General features: G+C 41.9%; 1 protein-coding gene across 1 annotated transcript; it reads right to left on the reverse strand.

Moving 5' to 3' along the window:
• Positions 1-5174: 5174 nt before the first annotated feature.
• On the reverse strand, positions 5175-18160 carry LOC115208378 (1,25-dihydroxyvitamin D(3) 24-hydroxylase, mitochondrial). The gene is made up of 12 exons (XM_029776399.1): positions 17748-18160; positions 17395-17585; positions 17184-17277; positions 17002-17095; positions 16633-16724; positions 15985-16096; positions 13421-13572; positions 12568-12734; positions 11381-11459; positions 11068-11265; positions 8457-8568; positions 5175-5641 (listed from the first exon to the last, which is right to left on the reverse strand). Exons 1-11 carry the CDS (start codon positions 18006-18008, stop codon positions 8458-8460), a joined length of 1551 nt encoding a protein of 516 aa, XP_029632259.1. The 5' UTR covers positions 18009-18160; the 3' UTR covers positions 5175-5641; position 8457.
• Between the last annotated feature and the right edge of the window lie 4998 nt (positions 18161-23158).

Consider the following 23158-nt stretch of genomic DNA (forward strand, 5'->3'; position numbering starts at 1 on the left):
GAATGTACGAGAGGGTAAAGTGAAACCTCGTAAAAAACATGGCCCACCTTGCCTGACGGGGATTAAGCCTCCTCGCTGCCCGAATATACCCCAGGTTACGGTGGTTGGTCCAGATGAGAAAAGGGTGACGTGCCCCCTCAAGCCAATGTCTCCACACCGTCAAAGCCCTGACCACGGCTAACAGCTCCCGGTCCCCCACATCATAGTTGCGCTCCGCCGGGCTCAGCTTCTTAGAAAAGAAGGCACATGGGCGGAGCTTCGGAGGAACGCCCGAGCGCTGCGATAGCACAGCTCCTACCCCAGCCTCGGACGCGTCCACCTCCACTATGAATGGCAAAGAGGGGTCCGGATGCGCCAGGACGGGTGCGTTGGTAAACAGAACCTTCAGACGATGGAAGGCTCTGTCCGCCTCTGCTGACCATCGTAGCCGCACCGGCCCCCCCTTCATCAGTGAGGTAATGGGAGCCGCCACCTGGCCAAAACCCCGGATAAACCTCCGATAATAATTAGCAAACCCCAAGAACCGCTGCACCTCTTTCACAGTGGTTAGGGTTGGCCAATTACGCACAGCCGTCACGCGGTCACACTCCCCCTCCACCCCCGAGGTGGAAATGCGATATCCTAGAAATGAGACGGCTCGTTTGGAGAACTCACATTTCTCAGCCTTGACGTATAGGTTATGCTCCAGCAGCCGCCCAAGCACTTTACGCACCAGGGACACATGCTCGGCGCGTGTGGCGGAGCAAATCAGGATGTCATCGATGTACACCACCACACCCTGCCCGAGCATGTCCCAAAGGACCTCGTCCACAAAGGATTGGAAGACAGCGGGAGCGTTCTTTAACCCATACGGCATGACGAGGTACTCATAATGGCCCGATGTGGTACTAAATGCGTTTTTCCACTCGTCTCCATCTCGGATACGCACCAGGTTATACGCGCTCCTGAGATCTAATTTCGTGAAGAAGCGCACCCCGTGAAATGACTCCACTGCTGTAGCAATGAGAGGTAGCGGGTAACTGAAACCCACTGTGATAGCATTTAGACCTCTATAGTCAATGCACGGGCGCAGACCTCCCTCCTTCTTCTTCACGAAAAAAAAGCTTGAGGAGACGGGGGACTTAGATGGCCGAATGTATCCCTGTCTCAAGGACTCAGTGACGTATGTATCCATAGCCACTGTCTCCTCCTGAGACAGAGGATGCACGTGACTCCTAGGAAGAACCGCGTCGGCCTGGAGGTTTATCGCACAATCCCCTCGTCAATGGGGGGGTAATAGAGTCGCCTTCGTCTTACTGAAGGCGATAGCCAAATCGGCATACTCTGAGGGAATGTGCACGGTGGAGACTTGGTCTGGACTCTCCACCGTAGTCGCACCGATGGAAACTCCTATGCACCTACCTGAGCACTCCCTCGACCACCCCGTAAGAGCCCTCTGCCTCCACGAAATCTGAGGGTTGTGCGTGGCTAGCCAGGGGATTCCCAGTACCACCGGAAACGCTGGGGAGTCAATGAGGAACAGGCTGATACGCTCCTCATGACCCCCCCACGTCTGCATAACCAGTGGCACTGTGACCTCCCCTACTTGGCCTGACCCTAGCGGTCGACTATCTAGGGCGTGCACGGGGAAGGGGTGGTCCAGCTGAACCAGGGGAATCCCTAACCTCTTCGCTAACCCACGGTCCATAAAACTCCCAGCTGCACCTGAATCGACTAGTGCCTTATACTGGAAGTGAGGGGAAAAATCAGGAAAACAAACGGAGGTGTACATGTGGTCGACAGGGGGCTCTGGTGTGGCTGGTGCGGACTCACCTGGGGGGTCAAAGTAGTGCTCTGCCTGCTCTCCGAACTCCCGGGGGGACCTCTCCAGCACCGGTCCACAGTGTGTCCTCTGCGCCCACAGCAGGTGCAGGAGAGACCCCCCCCCCTCCGGTCCTCCTCGACGCAGCCCCCCTATCTCCATGGGCTGTGGAGCGGGAGGACTGGGAGGCGGAATGAACAGGCCCCGACTGGAACGTCCCCGGGAAGCCAGCAGGTTGTCCAGTCTAATGGACAAATCCACCAGTTGGTCTAGGGTGGAGGCGTTGTCCCTACAGGCCAGCTCCCGGCGGACGTCCTCGCGAAGGCTACACCTATAGTGGTCGATCAAGACCCGCTCGTTCCACCCCGATCCAGCGGCGAGAGTCCGGAATTCCAGGGCGAAATCCTGAGCGCTCCTCGTCTCCTGTCTCAAATGGAATAGCCGCTCACCCGCCGCCCTGCCCTCCGGGGGATGATCGAAAACCGCCCGGAAGCGGCGGGTGAACTCAGGGTAGTCGCCCCGAGCCGAGTCGCCCCGAGCCCAGACCGCATTGGCCCATTCCAGGGCTCGACCCGTGAGACACGAGAGGAGGACGCTCACCCTCTCTTTGTTGGAGGAGGGAGGGCGGACGGTCACCAGGTATAGTTCCAATTGGAGCAAGAACCCCTTGCACCCAGCGGCCGTCACATCGAACTCCCGGGGAGGAGTAATCCAGATACCGCCGGCACCCGCTTGAGGGGGTGTGTGTAGGGGCGCAGGGTGAGGGACCGGAGCTGGTCCAGCTGGGGAAGCGCTTTGAGAGACTACTCAAGGATCATATCACCTCTACCTTACCTGACACCCTAGCCCCACTTCAATTTGCTTATCGCCCCAATAGATCCACAGACGATGCAATCGCTATCGCACTGCACAATGCCCTATCCCATCAGGACAAGAGAAATACCTATGTAAGAATGCTGTTCATTGACTATAGCTCAGCATTCAACACCATAGTACCCTCCAAGCTCTTCATTAAGCTTGAGGCCCTAGGTCTGAACCCCGCCCTGTGCAACTGGGTCCTGGACTTCTTGATGGGCCGTCCCCAGGTTGTGAAGGTAGGAGACAACACCTCCACTTCACTGATCCTCAACCCTGGGGCTCTACAAGGGTGCGTGCTCAGCCCCCTCCTGTACTCCCTGTTCATCAATGACTGCGTGGCCACACACGCCTCCAACTCAATCATCAAGTTTGCAGACGACACAACAGTAGTAGGCCTGATTACCAACAATAACGAGAGCCTACAGGGAGGAGGTGAGGGCCCTTGGAGTGTGGTGCCAGGAAAATAACCTCTCACCCAACGTCAACAAAACAAAGGAGCTGATCGTGGACTTCAGGAAATAGCAGAGGGAGCACCCCTCTATCCACATCGATGGGACCGCAGTGGAGAAGGTAAAAAGCTTCAAGTTCCTCAGCGTACACATCTATGACAATCTGAAATGGTCCACCTACACAGACAGTGTGGTGAAGAAGGAGGCTGAAGAAATGTGGCTTGGCACCTAAAACCCTTACAAATCTTTACAGATGCACAATTGAGAGCATCCTGTCGGGCTGTATCACAGCCTGGTACGGCAACTGCACCGCCCATAACCGCAGGGCTCTCCAGAGGGTGGTGCGGTCTGCCCAACGCATCATTGGGGGCAAACTACCTGCCCTCCAGGACACTTACAGCACCCAATGTCACAGGAAGGCCAAAAAGATCATCAAGGACAACAACCACCCGAGCCACTGCCTGTTCACCCCGCTATCATCCAGAAGGCGAGGTCTGTACAGGTGCATCAAAGCTGGGACCGAGAGACTGAAAAACAGCTTCTATCTCAAGGCCATCAGACTGTTAAATAGCCATCACTCGCACATTAGAGGCTGCTGCCCTATATACATAGACTTGAAATCACTGTCCACTTTAATAATGGAACACTAGTCAACTTAATAATGTTTACATATTTTGCATTACTCATCTCATATGTATCTACTGTATACTATTCTGCTGTATTTTAGTCTATGCCACTCTGACATTGCTCGTCCTAATATTTATACATTAGATTTGTGTGTATTGTGTAAATTGCTGTGAAATTGTTAGATATTACTTTTGTTAGATATTACTGCACTGTTGGAGCTGGAAACACAAACATTTCGCTATAACATCTGCTAAACACGGTGTTTGTGACCAATACAATTTGATTTGATTTGATTTAGCTGTGTCTTCTTGAATTTCCTGTTGCATGCAATTCAGCTTTTAGCTCCCATATATACCGAAATAAAACAACAGTAACTTTACTGCAGATTCATTTTCACAATGTCAACATAAATTATGTAATAAGAAATTACATTATTATGTAATTCAGTCCAAATAAGTTCCTTATTGAGATACAAGACATCTCGACTTTACCATAAAGTATATGTTTTGAACAGTAGATGGCAGAAGTACACTGTCTTAAATACCCAGCGGTGTATTTCAAATCAATGTCTTGTAAGTGAAATTAAATAATAATATTAATTAAATATAATATTATTGACTATGATGCAATATAGTCATATTTCTCCACACTGAAAACGTATTCCTATAGGATGCCAATTGGTTGAAAAACCCTTTAATATAATTCATATTATTCTTATCAATAAGACTCTAAAACAAAGTTATATCAGTTTGTCGACTGTCGACTTTTGATCACAAATTGCCCCTTGCGGCATGGAGTTTATACCTGTATTCCTTTACCTACCTCTATCTTCTCTTTTTATAAGACGATATATCAGTAAGATACATGCAAATGCTATATCATGCTCCCACAAATACACTAAATCCACAAAGCAGAAATTAAGAATAGTATCACTTTTCAGGAGATCATGTATTTCAGACGATTGAAACCAGATTAGTAAAAAATCCTAAACATTTACAGTGAGATAGACATATGAAGTCTATTGTAATAGGTTCATATTATACCTGTCTATTACCATTACAGCTACTTGTAATATTAAAGACAACTGTAGAAGATCATTGAATGGCAGAGGGGGCAGTATACATTACCTTTTATATCTATAATATTTTTTGTTGTAAGACTAGCCGTACTACGGTGTGTGGATAGTTGAAGTAGCTATTGCTAATGCAGGTTTGACTGAATAGGAGCCCTGAACTGAGCACAAGAGCCGGTAAGATTACCATGGAGCATTCCATGACATTTTCACATGCAAATAGCACTTGATTACTATGATTTACCAAAGCCATAAATCATTAGGTCCTTAGCTTTTGTGTGTAGCTATGATACAGTTGTACTAATCTTAAACCATATTCCGCAAAGTAATTACAATTTCAAACATTGAAAATACTGCAACAAAAACAAAAAGTGGATGAAATATATTCTCTCTAAGAATTACAATGTTTTAAATGTACATCATGTTGACACTATTATTGCACTTCATACACAATGGAAAAAAATACATAAGTAGCCTTTATACATGTACTGTATATACTTTAACATACAAAGACAACATATACAAAGTCATAATTTATTGAACATTTTCGACATAAGAACAGTTGTTTAAGATTAGAGGGCAGAAAAGTGCAGTTGCCTTACAACACAAGCTAAAAGTTATTGGTCAACAAGTAGGCTAACTCTCATAGTTAATAGTTTAAATGCATTTATATTAGTTTGAGGTATATGTGACAGGATTACATACAAATATATTTAGATCTGATATTGTCTCTTTGTTATTTACAGAGCAGCAGTAAAGGGAGTCTCTCTGGACATTCAGGTCCAGAACTATTATCGTTCGTATAGTGAGGTCCAAGTCATCTGTATTTGAAGCCTGTTTTGGAGAAAATAACACATGGAATCAAATATAACATTTCACAACCTGCTAATATGTTTTCTTATTTTTGTGGAGTTGAATGTACCTTTTTATAGTTATATATTGTGTGTTTATACAACGGGTGCGCCTAATCCTGAATGCTGATTGGTTAAAACCGCATTCTAGCTTGTGTCTATTCCACAAGTGTGTGTGTGTTATATTCATTTGAGATATTATATATATACAGTATATATACAATATACAGTACCAGTCAAAAGTTTGGACACACCTACTCATTAAAGGTTTTCTCTATATTTTTCCTATTTTCTACATTGTAGAATAATAGTGAAGACATCGAAACCGTTGTGCATGTTTCTTGGCCCAACCAAGTCTCTTCTTATTATTGATGTCCTTTAGTAGTGGTTTCTTCGCAGAAATTCGACCATGAAGGCCTGATTCACACAATCTCCTCTGAACAGTTGATGTTGAGATCTGTCTGTTACTTTAACTCTGTGAAGCATTTATTTGGCTGCAATTTCTGAGGCTGGTAACTCTAATGAACCTATCCTCTGCAGTATAGGTAACTCTGGGTCTTCCTTTCCTGTGGCGGTCCTCATGAGAGCCAGTTTCACCATAGCGCTTGATGGTTTTTGCGACTGCACTTGAAGAAAACTTCATAGTTCTTGAAACGTTTCAGATTGACTGACCTTCATGTCTTAAAGTAATGATGTACAGTCATTTCTCTTTTCCTATTTGAGCTGTTCTTGCCATTATATGGACTTGGTCTTTTACCAAATAGGGCTATCGTCTGTATACCACCCCTACCTTGTCACACCACAACTGATTGGTTCAAACACATTAAGAAGGAAAGAAATTCCACAAATTCACTTTTAACAAGGCACAGCTGTTAACTGAAATGCATTCCAGGTGACTACCTCATGAAGCTGGTTGAGAGAATGATAAGAGTGTGCAGAGCTGTCATCAAGACAAAGGGTGGCTACTTTGAAGAATCTCAAATATAGAATATATTTTGATTTGTTTAAAAAAAATTGTTACTACATGATTCAATATGTATTATTTCATAGTTTTGATGTCTTCACTATTATTTCCACAATGTAGAAAATAGTAAAAATAAAGTAGATGTGTCCAAATTTTTGACTGGTACTGTACATATACATATATTGTCTTTATTTTGATTTACAGTGCATTCGGAAGGTATTCAGACCCTTGACTTTTCTCCAAGAAATTACGTTACAGCCTTGTTCTAAAATTGATTAAATATTTTTTTCCCCTCATCAATCTACACACAATACCCCATAATGACAAAGCAAAAATAGGTTTTTAGACATTTTTAAAAAATCTACAAAAAAAACAACTGAAATATCACATTTACAAAAGTATTCAAACCATTTACTCAATACTTTGTTGAAGCACCTTTGGCAGCGATTACAGCCTTGAGTTTTCTTGGGTATGACACTACAAGCTTGGCACATATATATTTGGGGATCTTCTCTCATTCCTCTCTGCAGATCCTCTCAACCTTTGTCAGGTTGGTTGGGGAGCATTGCAGCACAGGTATTTTCAGGTCTTTCCGGGTTCATGTCCGGGCTCTGGCTGGGCCACTCAAGGACCTTCAAAGGCTTTTCCCGAAGCCACTCCTGTGTTCGTGCATGTGTGCTTAGGGTTATTGTCCTGTTGGAAGGTGAACGTTCACCCCACTGAGGTCCTGAGCGCTCTGGAGCATGTTTTCATCAAGGATCTCACTGTACTTTGTTCCGTTCATCTTTGCCTCGATCCTGACTAGTCTCCCAGTCCCTGCCGCTAATAAACATCCCCACAGCAAGATGCTGCCACCACCATGCTTCACCGTAGGGATGGTGCCAGGTTTCCTCCAGATGTGACGCTTGGCATTCAGGCCAAAGAGTTCAATCTTGGTTTCTTCAGACCAGAGAATCTTGTTTCTCATGATCTGAGAGTCTTTAGGTGCCTTTTGGCAAATTCAAAACGGGCTGTCATGTGCATTTTACTGAGGAGTGGCTGCCGTCTGGCCACTCTACCATAAAGGCCTGATTGGTGGAGTGCTACAGAGATGGTTGACCTTCTGGAAGGTTCTCCCATCTCCACAGAGGAACTCTAGAGCTCTGTCAGAGTGACCATCAGGTTCTTGGTCACCTCCCTGACCAAGGTCCTTCTCCCCCGATTGCTCAGCTCTAGGAAGTCTTGGTCATCCCAAACTTCTTCCATTTAAGAATGATGTAGGCCACTGTGTTCTTGGGGACCTTCAATGCTGCAGAAATATTTTGGTACCCTTCCACAGATCTGTGCCTCGACACAATCCTGTCTTGGAGCTCTACGTAGAATTCCTTCGACCTCATGGCTAGGTTTTTGCTCTGACATGGACTGTCAACTGTGGGACCTTATATAGACAGGTGTGTGCCTTTCAAAATGATGTCCAATCAATTGAATTGACCACAGGTGGACTCCAATCAAGTTGTAGAAACATCTTAAGGATGATCAATGGAAACACGATTCACCTGAGCTTAATTTTGAGTCACATAGCAAAGTGTCTGAATACTTATGTAAATAAGGTATTTCTGTTTTTTATTTTCAATATATTTGCAAAAATGTCTAAAAACCTGTTTTTGCTTTGTCATTATGGGGTAGTGTGTGTAGATAGCTGATTTTTATTAAAAACATGTATTCCATTTTAGAATAAGACTGTAAGGTAACAAAATGTGGAAAAGTCAAGGGGTCTGAATACTTTCCGAAGGCACTGTAAGTTTCAGTATATGTATGATTTTGAGGTATATTCAAGAGTGAATGTTATTCTTACCTCATCGTCTAATGAAAGCCACAGGGAGTTCACGGTTGGGAACAAGCGTCCCTGAATGGATAGTATCAACTGGTTCACTATCTGTCGCCACAATTTCATAATCTCTGACGACCTGATAGAAAGAGGGGGAAAAGGAGCAATCATTAGATTATGAAGAGCATGTAAAAGGACAACCAGTATCAATTGAGGTAAGACTCACATGGTGACATGAAAAATATTTTTAAGGTTAACACACATTGCAGGACAAAGTCTTCTTGGAACTTAAAGTTATACAGTGCCTTCAGAAAGTATTCATACCCCTTGACTTGTTTCACATTTTGTTGTGTTACAGCCTGAATTCAATATGAATTAAATGTATTTTTCTTCTTACCCATCTACACACAATACCACATAATGACAAAGTGAAAACATGTTTTTAGAAATTTTAGCAAATATATTGAAAATTAAATACAGAAATATCTCATTTACATAAGTATTCACACCCCTAAGTCAATACATGTTTACATGTTAGAATCACCTTTGGCAGCAATTACAGCTGTGAGTCTTTCTGGGTAAGTCTCTACAAGCTTTGCACACCAGTATTGTAGAATATTTGCACATTGTTATTTAAAAATTCATTCAAGCTTTGTCAGGTTGTTGATCATTGCTAGACAGCCATTTCCAAGTCTTGCCATAGATTTTCAAGCCGGTTTAAGTCAAAACTGTCACTAGGCCAGTTAAGAACATTCAAGTCTTTACTGAAGACTTATCTCTTCAGTAGGTCCTATGATTAAGTATAGTCTGGCCCAGGAGTGTGAAGGTGAACGGAAAGGCTGGAGCAACGAACCGCCCTTGCTGTCTCTGCCTTGTCGGTTCTCCTCTTCCCTCTGGGATTCTCTGCCTCTAACCCTTTTACAGGGGCTGAGTCACTGACTTACTGGTGTTCTTCCATGCCGTCCATGGGAGGGGTGCGTCACTTGAGTAGGTTGAGCCACTGACGTGGTCTTCCTGTCTGGGTTGGCGCCCCCCCCTTGGGATGTGCCGTGGCGGAGATCTTTGTGGGCTATACTCGGCCTTGTCTTCGGACGGTAAGTTGGTGGTTGTAGATATCCCTCTAGTGGTGTGGGGGCTGTGCTTTGGCAAAGTGGGTGGGGTTATATCCTGCCTGTTTGGCCCTGTCCGGGGGTATCATCGGATGGGGCCACAGTGTCTTCTGATCCCTCCTGTCTCAGCCTCCAGTATTTATGCTGCAGTAGTTTATGTGTCGGGGGGCTAGGGTCAGTCTGTTACATCTGGAGTATTCTCTTGTCTTATCCGGTGTCCTGTGTGAATGTAAATATGCTCTCTCTAATTCTCTCTTTCTCTCTTTCTTTCTTTCTCTCGGAAGACCTGAGCCCTAGGACCATGCCTCAGGACTACCTGGCATGATGACTCCTTGCTGTCCCCAGTCCACCTGGCCATGCTGCTGCTCCAGTTTCAACTGTTCTGCCTGCGGCTACGGAACCCTGACCTGTTCACCGGACGTGCTTGTTGCACCCTCGACAATTACTATGATTATTATTATTTGACCATGCTGGTCATTTACGAACATTTTAACATCTTGACCATGTTCTGTTATAATATCCACCCGGCACAGCCAGAAGAGGACTGGCCACCCCTCATAGCCTGGTTCCTCTCTAGGTTTCTTCCTAGGTTTTTGGCCTTTCTCAGGAGTTTTTCCTAGGGAGTTTTTCCCAGCCACCGTGCTTCTTTCACATGCATTGCTTGCTGTTTGGGGTTTTAGGCTGGGTTTCTGTACAGCACTTTGAGATTTCAGCTGATGTACGAAGGGCTATATAAATAAATTTGATTTGATTTGATTTGAATGTCATCTTGGTAAGCAACTCCATTTGTCCTTATGTTTTAGGTTATTGTCCTGCTGAAAGGTGAATTTGTCTCCCAGTGTCTGTTAGAAAAAACACTGAACCAGGTTTTCCTCTAGGTTTTTACCTGTGCTTAGCTCTATTCTGTTTTTTTATCCTAAAAAAAACTCTCTAGTCCATGCCGATAACAAGCATACCCATAACATGACGCAGTCACCACCATGCTTGAAAATATGAAGAGTGGTACTCAGTGGTGTTGCATTTATCCCAAACATAACGCTTTGTATTCAGGACAAAGTTAATTTCTTTGCCACGTTTTGCAGTTTTACTTTAGTGCCTTCTTGGAAACAGGATGTGGTAGTCAGATGAGGTAGTCATAAAAAAAATATGTTCAACACTATGATTGCACACAGAGTGAGTCCATGCAACTTATTATGTGACTTGTTAAGCAGATGTTTACTCCTGAACTTATTTAAGCTTGCCATAACAAAGGGGTTGAAAACTTATTGAGGCATTTTAGATTTTCATTTTTAATTAATTTGTAATAATTTCTAAAAACATAATTATTGGGATATTGTATGTAGGCTAGTGACACAAAATATCAATTGAATCCATTTTCCATTCAGACTAAAACACAACGTATGTGAAAAGGGACTGTATACATTGAAACCTGACTGTATATCGCCCACAGGTGTTAAGCACTACCTGCGGTAATACTACAATGTTGGCTACTAGGTGGCCACTTTGGGGGCACAGGAGGTTGTTCTTACCCAGCAGAGTGCCAACTGCAGCTGTAGCTCTGCCAGACGCCGCCCAATGCACATCCTCTTCCCAATACCAAACGGCACATGGGCAAAGGGGTTGATGGTACTGCTCTCTTTTAGCCAACGCTCTGGCTTAAACCGGCTGCTGTCGTCGAAGTATTCCTCATTGGCACCCAGAGCATGGCTGTTGATCATCAACACTGTCTGTAAATGAAAAATAAAAATCTTGATTAGACATCAATCAAATGTTAAATGATCCGAGATTGTAATCGCCCCAACATGAGCTCTTAAATGAGGGAATTTGAAGTAATCCATTTACCCCCTTGGGAATGGAGTAATCTCCCAACACAGTGTCTTTGTCTAAGGTCCGACTCGTGAAGGGAACTGACGGCGATAACCTGCAGGAATTTGAAAAAAGGGTTTGGAAATATAATGTAGATGCAGGAGGATACATGTACGTATAAGCTCTTTAGGATCAGTTAAACATACTCAAACCTTTTTTTAAAGGCAAGTTGAAAGGAAAATAGCTAATCTGTCAAATGTCATGAACAATCTCTGTGTGAGTTTCTGCATTAAACTCAAAAAACACTTGTAAATCGAAACGTCTGTATATTAAAAAGAAGACCGATTTTGGTTTGTAACCCTAAAATGTTTTTCTTTCAACTCGCCAAATTGAGCCCCGTTTCAAATGATCACTCTTTGAGAATAATTTTTCTAGACGCGAGATGCGTATCACTTCACACTGCCAATTTTTTTCATTATAAAAAATATTCTGTTCTATTTTATTCTGATATATCACATCGTTTTTTTTACTATAAATTAGGTGTGTGTTGACTGTGATAAGGGCTTGGGAAATAAAAGTGTATTGTCTGCTAAATTAACAAAACAAGGCTATGCCATTGCACAGTAATAGGCTTCTACAAGCAAGCTCCACTGCTGAGGTTACTGCCTTTTTGAAGATTGTGTTCCACGATATAATATAACTAGTTGATATTGTGGTTTCAATAAATCAGTCTTAAATGGCACTTGTTTTTTTATTGACTGAATATATATTGTGCAATTTAGAAATTAGGATTTGTTATCTGTAATGGTTATGATAAATTCAGCATTGTTGCGCACTGTTGGCATATACAGCAGGCCTAAATAAATGCACACATTTTTTTCTGCCCTCATGTTCTAAAAATATGTATATTTTTTAATTAGAGTACTCGAGTTCAATATAATTTATTAAGGCAGAACATAAGAAAATGGATTGCCCCTGTGAATAAACAGTGCAGAATTGCAGGAAATGGTTTAAAAATTGCAACAACAAATGTTTTATTTATTTTTGTGTTTCATTCAAATTATTATAGTTTTTTTTGCACACCCATTTTCAGACAAAGTCAAGCGCCCATGCCTCAACTCATTTGTTTTTGGATTTGTGTACCGGTTTGAATGACATACAGTACAGGATGACTGCAGTGTTATTGTTTTTGCGTCACATCCCAGTGGAATGTCTTACTGTACCTCATGGATTCCTTGAGGCAGGCCTTGATGTAGGGCATTCTCTGGAGGTGCTTGGCACTGGGAGTCTGACTAGCAGGCAGAACCTCTCTGATTTCTTGGAGCAGCTTCTTCTGAACGCAGGGGTTACGGGAGAGGTTGAAAATAGCCCACAGCATGCTGTTGGCAGTCTAGAAAACATCAACAGAGGAAGAGAGAGAGAGAGAGACAGAGAGTGAGAGAAAGTGGGAAAGCGAGAGAGAGGGAGAGGGAGAGGGGAGAGTTGTCAGACTCATTCAAGGAGATACTATAAACTGCATTCCATAGAGGGGGTCTTACAGTAAATGGAGCTGAGGAATGTGAGGGGTTCCGCAAGGGCTGTTTCTGTCACATCTGGACTGCAGACCAGATTACCTCAGCCTTTGAACCACTACTATTACAGTTTGCACCTGTTTGTTTCTTCTCTCACAGGGAGGGAATACCTCTTCAAGTGTAGAGTAAATGAGTTAAAACAATGTATGGGAGCAAGAAATGAAGTAAGGTGGAAAGTCATCAACAATAAAGGATGGAGTGTCATGTTTTCCCCTCTTATTTTTCAGAAAATAGAAGAGCAAAATAGGTGCTGGTGCAAGTGAATGACAAATCTGGCCCTGTTCTTGTTTGTACGAACGAGATTCGAACCCGGGTCCCGTTAAGCTAAAACCTAGGCATAAAGCAAGTCTTCAGGTGACAAGCAACGTAACTCATCACAGATCACCGGAAAAATTTGAGGACTATCACACTTCAGTGTTGTGACGGTAAATTATTAGCAAGAATACTCATCATGCAAGTGTGGTTCACCGAACCATCTCTGTTACATTTGTCAACTGATCCTTACCGTCTCCACTCCTCCGATCTGGAGCTCTGTGATGGCGGCGTACAGCTCTTTCTTGGACAGGAGACTGTGGCGGTAGATGTCACACAGGAAGTCGTCACTGGGCCCTGTTGCCCCTGCATGGCGTTTTATCTTCTTGTCTATGTAGACTTTGGCTGCGGACAACAACAAGAGACAAATGTGAAATAATTAACTGAAAGATATTTTTTTAAAAGCTAGGTAACAATGACTGCATATAGTCCATTTTTAAAGCCATTCTAAATGGTCAACTTTATTCACCAAAACATGGATTCTATTTGTGGAAAGCTGTAACCAGTCATAAACAATGATAATTGTAAACTTCTACCAACAAGTAATCGATATTTAACAAGCCATAAAATGACCTCACTTCCACTCCCTATCGCTACTTTCAAAAGCCCTCAACCATCTTTTATCTCCTGAAACTGGCCACGAGGACAACATACACAGCCACTGTTTATTTTATTTTTATTTTACCTTTATTTAACTAGGCAAGTCAGTTAAGAACAAATTCTTATTTACAATGACATATAGGAGGGGAATGAGCATTGAGCCTCCTTAAATGCAACAAAAATCAAAATAATGCTAGTTTAACCATTCTCATTTTTATTTGAAATGCTATTTTGAACTGCTACAGTGGTAAAAGCATTTTCCAAATCAGTGGAGCCCAAGACTGTTCCCAGGGCAGGCCTGGTTGTAGCTAGATATGTTCGATTTGGCATCGGGGACAATTTTAGGATTTTAGCTAACCCTAACCTTTTTTCTAACCTTAACCTAATTCTGCTAACATGCCATGTTAATTCTCCTAACCTGTCATGTTAACTATCCTAACCTGCTGTGTAAGTACTCTTAACCTGCTATGAAAAATCACTTCTGCAAGTCAAAACTGGCGGACCTGCCCTGAGAGCAGTGTGAGTATCCACTAATGCGATTCAGCCCACCTCTGTGGTTTAAAAAGAAAAATCCCGTTGTGGCTGCACTTGTCATCCCGGGACAATCCTGTATTTCAGCCCCTTTTCATGTGTCCCAACTTTTCTTTTTACAAGAAGGTTGTTTTGTCAGCAAGGAGTATCGATTCATTCAGGCTACAAGAGTGAAGTTCTAATGACGATCGGCAAATGTCATTACACTTGGTGTTTTTGATTGGATACAGGAATTATTTGGGTGGACTGAACGTGGGTAGGTAGCCTACTTTTTAAGTGATTTGTTTGACAATCAGATGAAAACATCAGGGCAGGTTGTGTTTTTCCCTTTTCCATTAAATTACATGTCTTGACAATTAGGTCTTAAAGACACACACACACACACAAAATAGACCCCCCCCCCCCCGCGCACCTGTGTATATACATATATGTGTGTGTAAGAGAGGGTGGACAGGTGCCTACAAGCCACTGCCAAGCAAGCTGCACAAAAAACGATCCGTAGCAAAGCCCTGAGCCAACATTCCACTCCCCCTTCTCCTCCTCCCCTCAATCCCTGTTCCCGCTACTACAAATATTTGGCAGTGTTCTCCCCCTTAGGTCATCCGGTTTACTACAACTCTGATTGTGTTGTGTAAGAGGGGGAGAGCCAAGTACATGGATCGCAGACAGTGGTGTAAAGTACTTAAGTAAACATACTTTAAAGCACTACTAAAGTAATTTTGGGGGTATCTGTACTTTACTATTTATATTTGACAACTTTTACTTCACTGTATTCATAAATAAAAAAAAATACCTTTTACTCCATTCATTTTCCGTGACACCCAAAAGTACTGGTTACATTTTGAACACTTAGCAGGACAGGAAAATGGTCCAATTCATCCCTACTGCCTCTGGTCTGGCAGACTCACTAAACACAAATGCATAATTTGTCAATTATGTCTGAGTGTCGGAGTGTGCCCCTGGCTATTTGTACATTTTAAAAACAAGAAAATGGTGCTGTCTGCTTTGCTTAATATAAGGGATTTGAAATGACTTTTACATTTTGATACGAAAGTATATTTTAGCAATTACATTTACTTTGATACTTAAGTATATTTACAACCAAATACTTTTAGACTTTTACTCAAGCAGTATTTTACTGGGTGACTTTTACTTGAGTAGTTTTCTATTAAGGTATCAATCTATACTTTTACTCAAATATCACAATTGGGTACTTTTTCCACCGCTGATCGCAGAGGCACCTGGTTCATCTCTCTCTCTCTCCTATCACCTGACTGGAAATTTGCTCAAAGCGGTTCTTGGGTAATACGTCATCTGGACACGCTGCGGTTGGAGGGATTGGGGGGTGCCGAGGGAGGGGTTGGAAGTGAACGTGGCAGGCATTGAGGTTTCATCAGAGGGAGAGAGGACATGGAGAGGAGGTTACTTAAAGGGAGGGCAGTTGGAAGTGACTGGGGGGGTGCTTTAGCGGTGATTGGGAGTGATGTGGTTGCTTTAGCGGTGGTTGGGAGCGAGATCAGGGGGCATTGAGGTTTTAGGGGGAGAGAGGGGACATGGAGGGGAGGTTTCTTTAGAGGGATGGGGAGGGGACCGAGAGTCGGGGGGCATTGTAGGAGGAGTTTTTACCTGTGCTGAATATACGGTCCCATGCCGTGGTGTGGTCCTGCCATGTTTTGGTGTTCAGTTTTTTGTGGAGCTCCACTGGCGTGACCATCATGGCGCCAAATGTGCTCATCATCTACACATCCACAAAGAGAGACTTTAAATGTAACAATCAAATAAAGACATACAGTACATGACAATGTAACAATTTATTGTTGCAACCAGTCATTTTCAAAGTCTACCTCCAGTGTTTCAATATCAACTTATAGCACAGGACCATGGTTACTATAACAAAATGTTGTTTAAAAGATGTTGTAAATACATGAATGTCTCCTAGCTGCTGAAGATATTAGTTTGCCCCAGTGAATTCCAGTTTCAGATAGTCTATTGATTCATCAGTAACTGTAGCAGTGGTGATTAGCCCACTCACTAAAGTGAACTCAGTGAACTGCACTCTATCTATAGGATCAGAGCGAGAGCAATATAGCACTCACTAAAGTGAACTCAGTGAACTGCACTCCATCTATAGGCTCAGAGCAAGAGCGCAATATAGCTCTGTCACAAAAAGATCACTAAGATGATCCCCAAGCCAGGGGTCTTCAGCTGCGCCCACAATACCTGTATCACTATATGCAGATAGTAACTGGATGTGTAAAATCAATGACCACTTACCGTCTTTATGGATGTGATAAAGGTCATGGCCTCCTCGTTGACATTGTCATGCAGAAGTCCGAAACGTTTGTCGTAGAGCACTAAGCAAATGGCTGTAATTAGATAATAAAACATTGAAAACATTAATTGAGTAACAACATGCATTAATGTATTATTGATTTAACTTTTCCTTAGTAGCAAATCAATTATAATGTCCATTCATTCTAATAAGACTTTTACTTAATGTTGTTTTTAAAACAATTCAATTATCTTTAGAATAATTCTAATGATTTAATACATCTACATTACATATAAGCAACAATCTTTATTGTAAAAATGTATATCTAGCTACAAATATGTTATTTATATTATAAACAATAGGCTACTTACTCTCCATTGACCATTTATTCAATTCGAAGTACAAGTCCTCAAATTGTCCATTGTCAGTCACTTGCCCAATTCTACTAACGAAATCGGCCAACACCTACATTTTGGAGACAATAAAAAGTCATTATTTGATCAAATTCACCTTGAAACGTGCAGTTTTACCGCAGATAAATTATCTTACAAACCTGGTTTATTTTACCATCAAGTTTCGCGACTTCTGTGGGTTTCATCAATTTCTGCTGAAACGCGCTTCTCACCCTCTGCCAGTCTTCCCCTTCCCTGAAAATAGCAGGAAATATATTCATTAGTAGGCTACGTCTGTTAAAATAGATTATCTGTGTATTTCTGTTGAGCAAATAGCATGATATCATAGGAATACTGAAAAGTGGCACTTACAGAATAAGTAGTCCATATGCCTCGTCTCTTAAGTCTCGGTATGCTTTCCAGGGTTTGATCTCCAGACGCTGTGGGTAAGCGCTCTCCTTTCTGTAGAGAGCCTCCAGTAAGCAAGGTGCGCCAATATGGACCGATTCAAAGGAGCCGAGTTTCATCCGGAAAATCTTTCCAAATTTCTTATGGTAATCAATCTAAAAAGAAGAAATATCAGACACAAAACATTTAATCCACCAATAAAACAACTTAATTATTTATTAAAATGAAATAGAATAAAACATCTGTTGAATTGTGTTTAGTTTTCATACTTCATCTTATTATTCTTATCGTTATAATATATTTTTGTTATCATTTACCAATGCATTGTGTTGTCTTTGCAGCCCTCCTTTGCGTAGTAGTTCTATCAAACTGCCAAATAAGGGCCAGTTGGTGGGTCCAGGTATCGAGTCAAGGCTCTGAGTCTGCGTGGGAAGACTGTGTCGACAAGGCGCAACCAATGTAGCATCCTTCGGGTCTAGGACGCACACTGAAGATGTTGGCTTGAAGTGCTGCAAACCAACTGTTTTCTTTTTTAACAATTCGACTATCTGTGGTACCTTTTGGATTTGTGCCCTCATTCTCGTGCTGTGATAGGCTAATAAAGAATAAATACTGGGGCACTAATTAATTTATTTCCTTTGTTGGAAACTTGGAAGTTTCAGTATTCTCGTTTCTTGGAACTGTGACGCCTACCACAATATATATACTCTGACAGTGTTAATTCATAACCAATCAGGGATCGGGCTTGCAAAGCGTGGCCGGCGAGCCCACACCATTCATTTATGGATCCAAATTGTGAGGATCGCATGACCCCAGATAGACGCAGGAAGTGCCCTTGCCTCATAATTTATAAATAAACATATCGGCCTAAGCTGAAGGTGACGTGGTTTGCTTGAACCATCAGCAGTCACACTATGAGGGCATGTCAGCGATGAGGATGGCATGTTTTTGGATTTTGAAGTACCATGTTGTTGCCCTATAAAAGTGCTTACTCACTGAGTGTCAGTTGCCATCGTAATAACCTTGAACCTTGAGAAATGTTTGCTGGAGTGTTTAGGGGGAGGATGTGGGTTTTGTAATCCCCTAACACAGGAGCACACACATGGGTACAACCACAGTGCACACAAAACACAAACACACATGCATGACACTGACCAGTGGCGATTTTGGAATGTAAATCTTGGTAGGGCAACACAAAAAAAGTGGGATGCATGCCAGCAAAGCCACTACACAATATATGAATTACTGTTAGGGCCAACATTTTATTTTTCCAACCAGGTAAGTTGACTGAGAACACATTTTCATTTACAGCAACAACCTGGGGAATAGTTACAGGGGATGAATGAGCCAATTGTAAACTGTGGATTATTAGGTGACCATGATGGTTTGAGGGCCAGAATGGGCATTTAGCCAGGACACCAGGGTTAACACCCCTACTCTTACAATAAGTACCATGGGATCTTAAATGACCTCAGAGAGTCAGGACACCTGTTTAACATCCCATCAGAAAGAGAGCACCCTACACAGGGCAGGGGTATTGGGATATTTTAAGACAGAAGGAAAGAGTGCCTCCTACTGGAGGCCCTCTAACACCACTTCCAGCAGCATCTGGTCTCCCATCCAGGGACAAACCAGGACCAACCCTGCTTAGCTTCAGAAGCAAGCCAGCAGTGGTATACAGGGTGGTATTCTGCTGGCATTCAGCTGGCCCAACAGCAGAGTCCCAACAGCAGTCCCAACACCTTACCACTGCTACACCTGGTTATCAGCAGAGTCCTGTCTGGCAGCGAAACAGTTCATTCAGCCTCATTTACTGCCTTTTAAAAAAACATAATTGATATGGCTGACTTGCTTAAATAAATGTTGTTTCTAATGACAATTAAGATGTACAAACTATGGCATAAGGGGACGATGAGCGGATAAGAGACATTCCGTAATTTTGATTAAGACATTAATGATAGAGCGACGACGGACGTAGTTGTATTTGTATTCATATTTGTTCAGCACTTTTGAAATGTACAACAACATAATTCAGATCATGGGCTGTTCTTACAGTGTTCTCCCTGTACACCAAGTCAGAACCATAGGATAAATAAAGGGGGCATATAAGCAGACAATGAAAGCTCTTACAATATTTGATGATTACATTTCTCTAAAACAGGTTATAGGCTACATGTGCACCACCAAGTTGGAACAGTAGGCGAAATTAAGAGGTGAAAAAATACCAAATGATTCGGGTGAGGCACATTGAACGCTGTTTGGGTATTTGCATGTCAAAAACGATACATGTCAAATAACACTATTTGACTCATTAAATAAGCTTTTATTTTGACACGTCAAATAACACAATTCTATTATAGAATGTTTTGTGTGCTGAATTTAGACACGCAAGCCAAGCGCCACCACTACTATCAGTAGGACTGTCAAAGCTGTACAAAAAAAAGTCTGCAAACAATCACACACCAGCCATGAACGATGTGTTTACAATACCGTGTTGGTGTAAATAGACCAAATTATTAGGGTGAGGCACATGGGCTACTAACAGCATACTACATAATATATACTTAGTAATACTTTCTTAGCTACAGTATATAGATCTCCCTGGCATATTACATAATTTATGCAGCAGCATACAATACATTTTTGGACTCACCTTGTTAAACTCTTAAGGATCGTAATTTTCTTTTCATTTTTGCCTAAAATGACATACCCAAATCTAACTGCCTGTAGCTCAGGACCTGAAGCAAGGATATGCATATTCTTGATGCCATTTGAAAGGAAACACTTTTAAGTTTGTGGAAATGTGAAATTAATGTAGGAGAATATAACACATTAGATCTGGTAAAAGATAATACAAACATAAAAACCTGCATTTACATTTTTGTATTTTTTTTATCATCTTTGAAATGCAAGAGAAAGGCCATAATATAATATTCCAGTGTATGCGCAATTAAGATCTTGGCCACTAGAGGACAGCAGTGGGTGCGCAAAGTTTCAGATTGATCCAGTGAAGCATTGCAATACCGGACAATATTTTGTGTCAAGTCTGCCAAAATGTGCCAAATTGGTCAATTAATACATTTTCTCCTAAGCCTTGACATATACACTCATTTTCACACATCTAGATGGCCGGGGTCGGTGTGGAGCCATAGACAGCAGGGGTTCAAACTGTAGAACCCAGTTCCTACATTTGAATATAAAAATGGATTTCATCAAACAAAACTATGCAACATTTTATCTCTGGGACCCTCATGATGACAAATCAGAGCAAGATTACTGAATGTAAGTACATTATTTACCTTCCAAGGGGAATATATCAAACCACTTGTTTTTTGTTGTTGTGCACTCTCCTCAAACAATAACATGGTATTTTTCCCCTGTAATAGCTACTGTAAATTGGACAGTGCAATTAGATTCACAAAAATTTAAGCTTTCTGCCCATTTAAGATATGTCTATGTCCTGGAAAGTTTGCTGTTACTTACAACTGTCATGCTAATCACATTAGCGCACGTTAGCTCAACCGTCCCGGTATAGGGACACCGATCCCATAGAGGTTTTAAACAGGAAGGTGGCGCGGCGGTCCTTTGTGGGTAAATATTTTGTCATCAAACTTCGTCATCAATGTCTGGCATTCTCTGTATTTATGGTGGGAACACACAGCCACTCCACTGAATATCAGGCTAGTGATTGCTTTGCAGTGCTTGCAGTTAGCCACTGATTCCTTGTTGAATTAGCGATTTCCACCTTGTTGTGTAATGGGTCCATGTCCAATGGCCGATGAGCACTGGTACATTTTACCTATAATTTCTCTTCATTATTTCTCTTCATATGACAAGGTTTAAAAAGGATTTGCCAGTAGATTGTCCACTGATTTCATGATGATGACTGCTAGCTAAGATTTTAAAAATAAGATGTTGACATAATCAGTCCAATCAAAGCTACTGTACATATAAGGTGATTTGACGTAATTTTATCTGTGGCCAATGGACCTTGAGCCTTCTTGGAAGGGCACTTATAATATAACTCTATGGCAGGACCCAAAGGGCTGAAATATTCAATGTCTACTCTTACTAAGGACTTAGACTTGGCCTGCAACTTAGTGTCCCCATGAGTCCCCATGAGTGACAGAACACTGAGCCAATCAGGCACAATGCTTCTATTTTCTGCAGGCTTGCCCCACCACCACAGAAAACACTGAGCTAGGCTGAAATTTTGGAGCTGCCTTACTCAAGAAAACAAAAAAGAGACCATGTTTGTATGTGGCTTTATTAACTGAATTACACATATATATTTTACATAGTTTGCAAACTGATATGTGACACGTATTAATGCCAAAATAACATGCCAAACAGGCAAGACCCCAACTGCCCTGAATGACAGGTCACCACTGACACATGTATAGATACAGTACAGTCGGAAAGTATTCAGACCCCTTCACCTTTTCCACATTTTCTTACATAACAGCCTTATTCTACAATAGATTGAATAAATGTTTTCCCTCAACAATCAACACACAATACCATATAATGACAAAGAGAAAATAGTTTTTTAGATATTTTTGCAAATATATTGCAAAAAATAACAGAAATAGGTTATTTATATAAGTATTCAGACACTTTGCTCGAAATTTAGCTTCCATTGATCATCCCTTAGATGTTTCTACAACTTGATTGGAGTCCACCTGTGGTAAATTCAATTGATTGGACATGCATTGGAAAGGCACACACCTGTCTATTTAAGATCCCATAGTTGACAGTGCGTCAGAGCAAAAACCAAGCCATGAGGTCGTAGGATTGTCCGTAGAGCTCAGAGGCAGGATTGTGTCGAGGCACAGATCTGGGGAAGGGTACTGAAACATTTCTGCAGCATTGAAAGTCCCCAAGAACACAGTGACCTCCATCATTCTTAAATGGAAGAAGTTTTGAACTACCAAGACTCATCCCAGTGCTGGCAGCACAGCCAAACTGAACAATCAGGGGAGAAGGACCTTGGTCAGGGAGGTGACCAAGAACCCGAGGGTCACTCTGACAGAGCTCCAGAGTTTTTGTTTTGTTTTGAGTCACGTCTTCAATAATTTAGGTTACATCAGTAATAGATTGGCACAGAGACTTCAGTAGTAGATGGTTGATTACATATGAGGAACACCAACAATACACTTTGCCCTTACTAAAACTTTACCTCTTGTAAATTTGTTGAAGCACTTGATCCAAGATAGTAACCCGGTCTCAGAGCATTTTGCATTATTCTGTATGTAAATCTGAAACACTCCATTTAGTATGATATGTTATGTTTCATATGGTATGTATTAATTTGTGAATATCCATCACCCATTTTGTACTATATGTTGTGAATTATAATTTGGATTATATGTTAACAAAACATACAATATGTTATGAATTTGCAAAACGTTCTATATGTTAAATTATTTATAAATGTATGATATGTTACTAATTCTAACTAGGTGGCTAATGTTAGCTAGGTGGCTAATGTTAGCTAGCTGGCTAACGTTAGCTAGGCTAAGGGTTAGGGTTAAGGTTGGGGTTAAGTTTAGGAGTTAGGTTAAAGGGTGAAGGTTAGGATTAGGGTTAGGGAAAGGGTTAGCTAAAATGGTTAAGGTTAGGGTTAGGTGAAGGGTAGCTAACATGCTAAGTAGTTGCAAAGTATCTAAAAAGTGGTAAGTAGTTGAAAAGTTGATAATTAGATAAAATGCTAAAGTTGTCTGTGATG

The sequence above is a fragment of the Salmo trutta genome, chromosome 14 (assembly GCF_901001165.1).
Source record: "Salmo trutta chromosome 14, fSalTru1.1, whole genome shotgun sequence".
Lineage (NCBI taxonomy): Eukaryota > Metazoa > Chordata > Actinopteri > Salmoniformes > Salmonidae > Salmo > Salmo trutta.

Bases quoted from the DNA above. Each gene is read 5' to 3' on its own strand.
- LOC115208378 (XM_029776399.1), bottom strand. From the start codon at position 18,008: ATGAGGGCACAAATCCAAAAGGTACCACAGATAGTCGAATTGTTAAAA. The intron at 16,725-17,001 runs GTAAGTAGCCTA...ATCTAATTACAG, and splicing joins GAATAAATGGTCAATGGAGA to CCATTTGCTTAGTGCTCTAC. The intron at 12,735-13,420 runs GTAAGGATCAGT...GATGTTTTCTAG, and splicing joins AGATCGGAGGAGTGGAGACG to ACTGCCAACAGCATGCTGTG.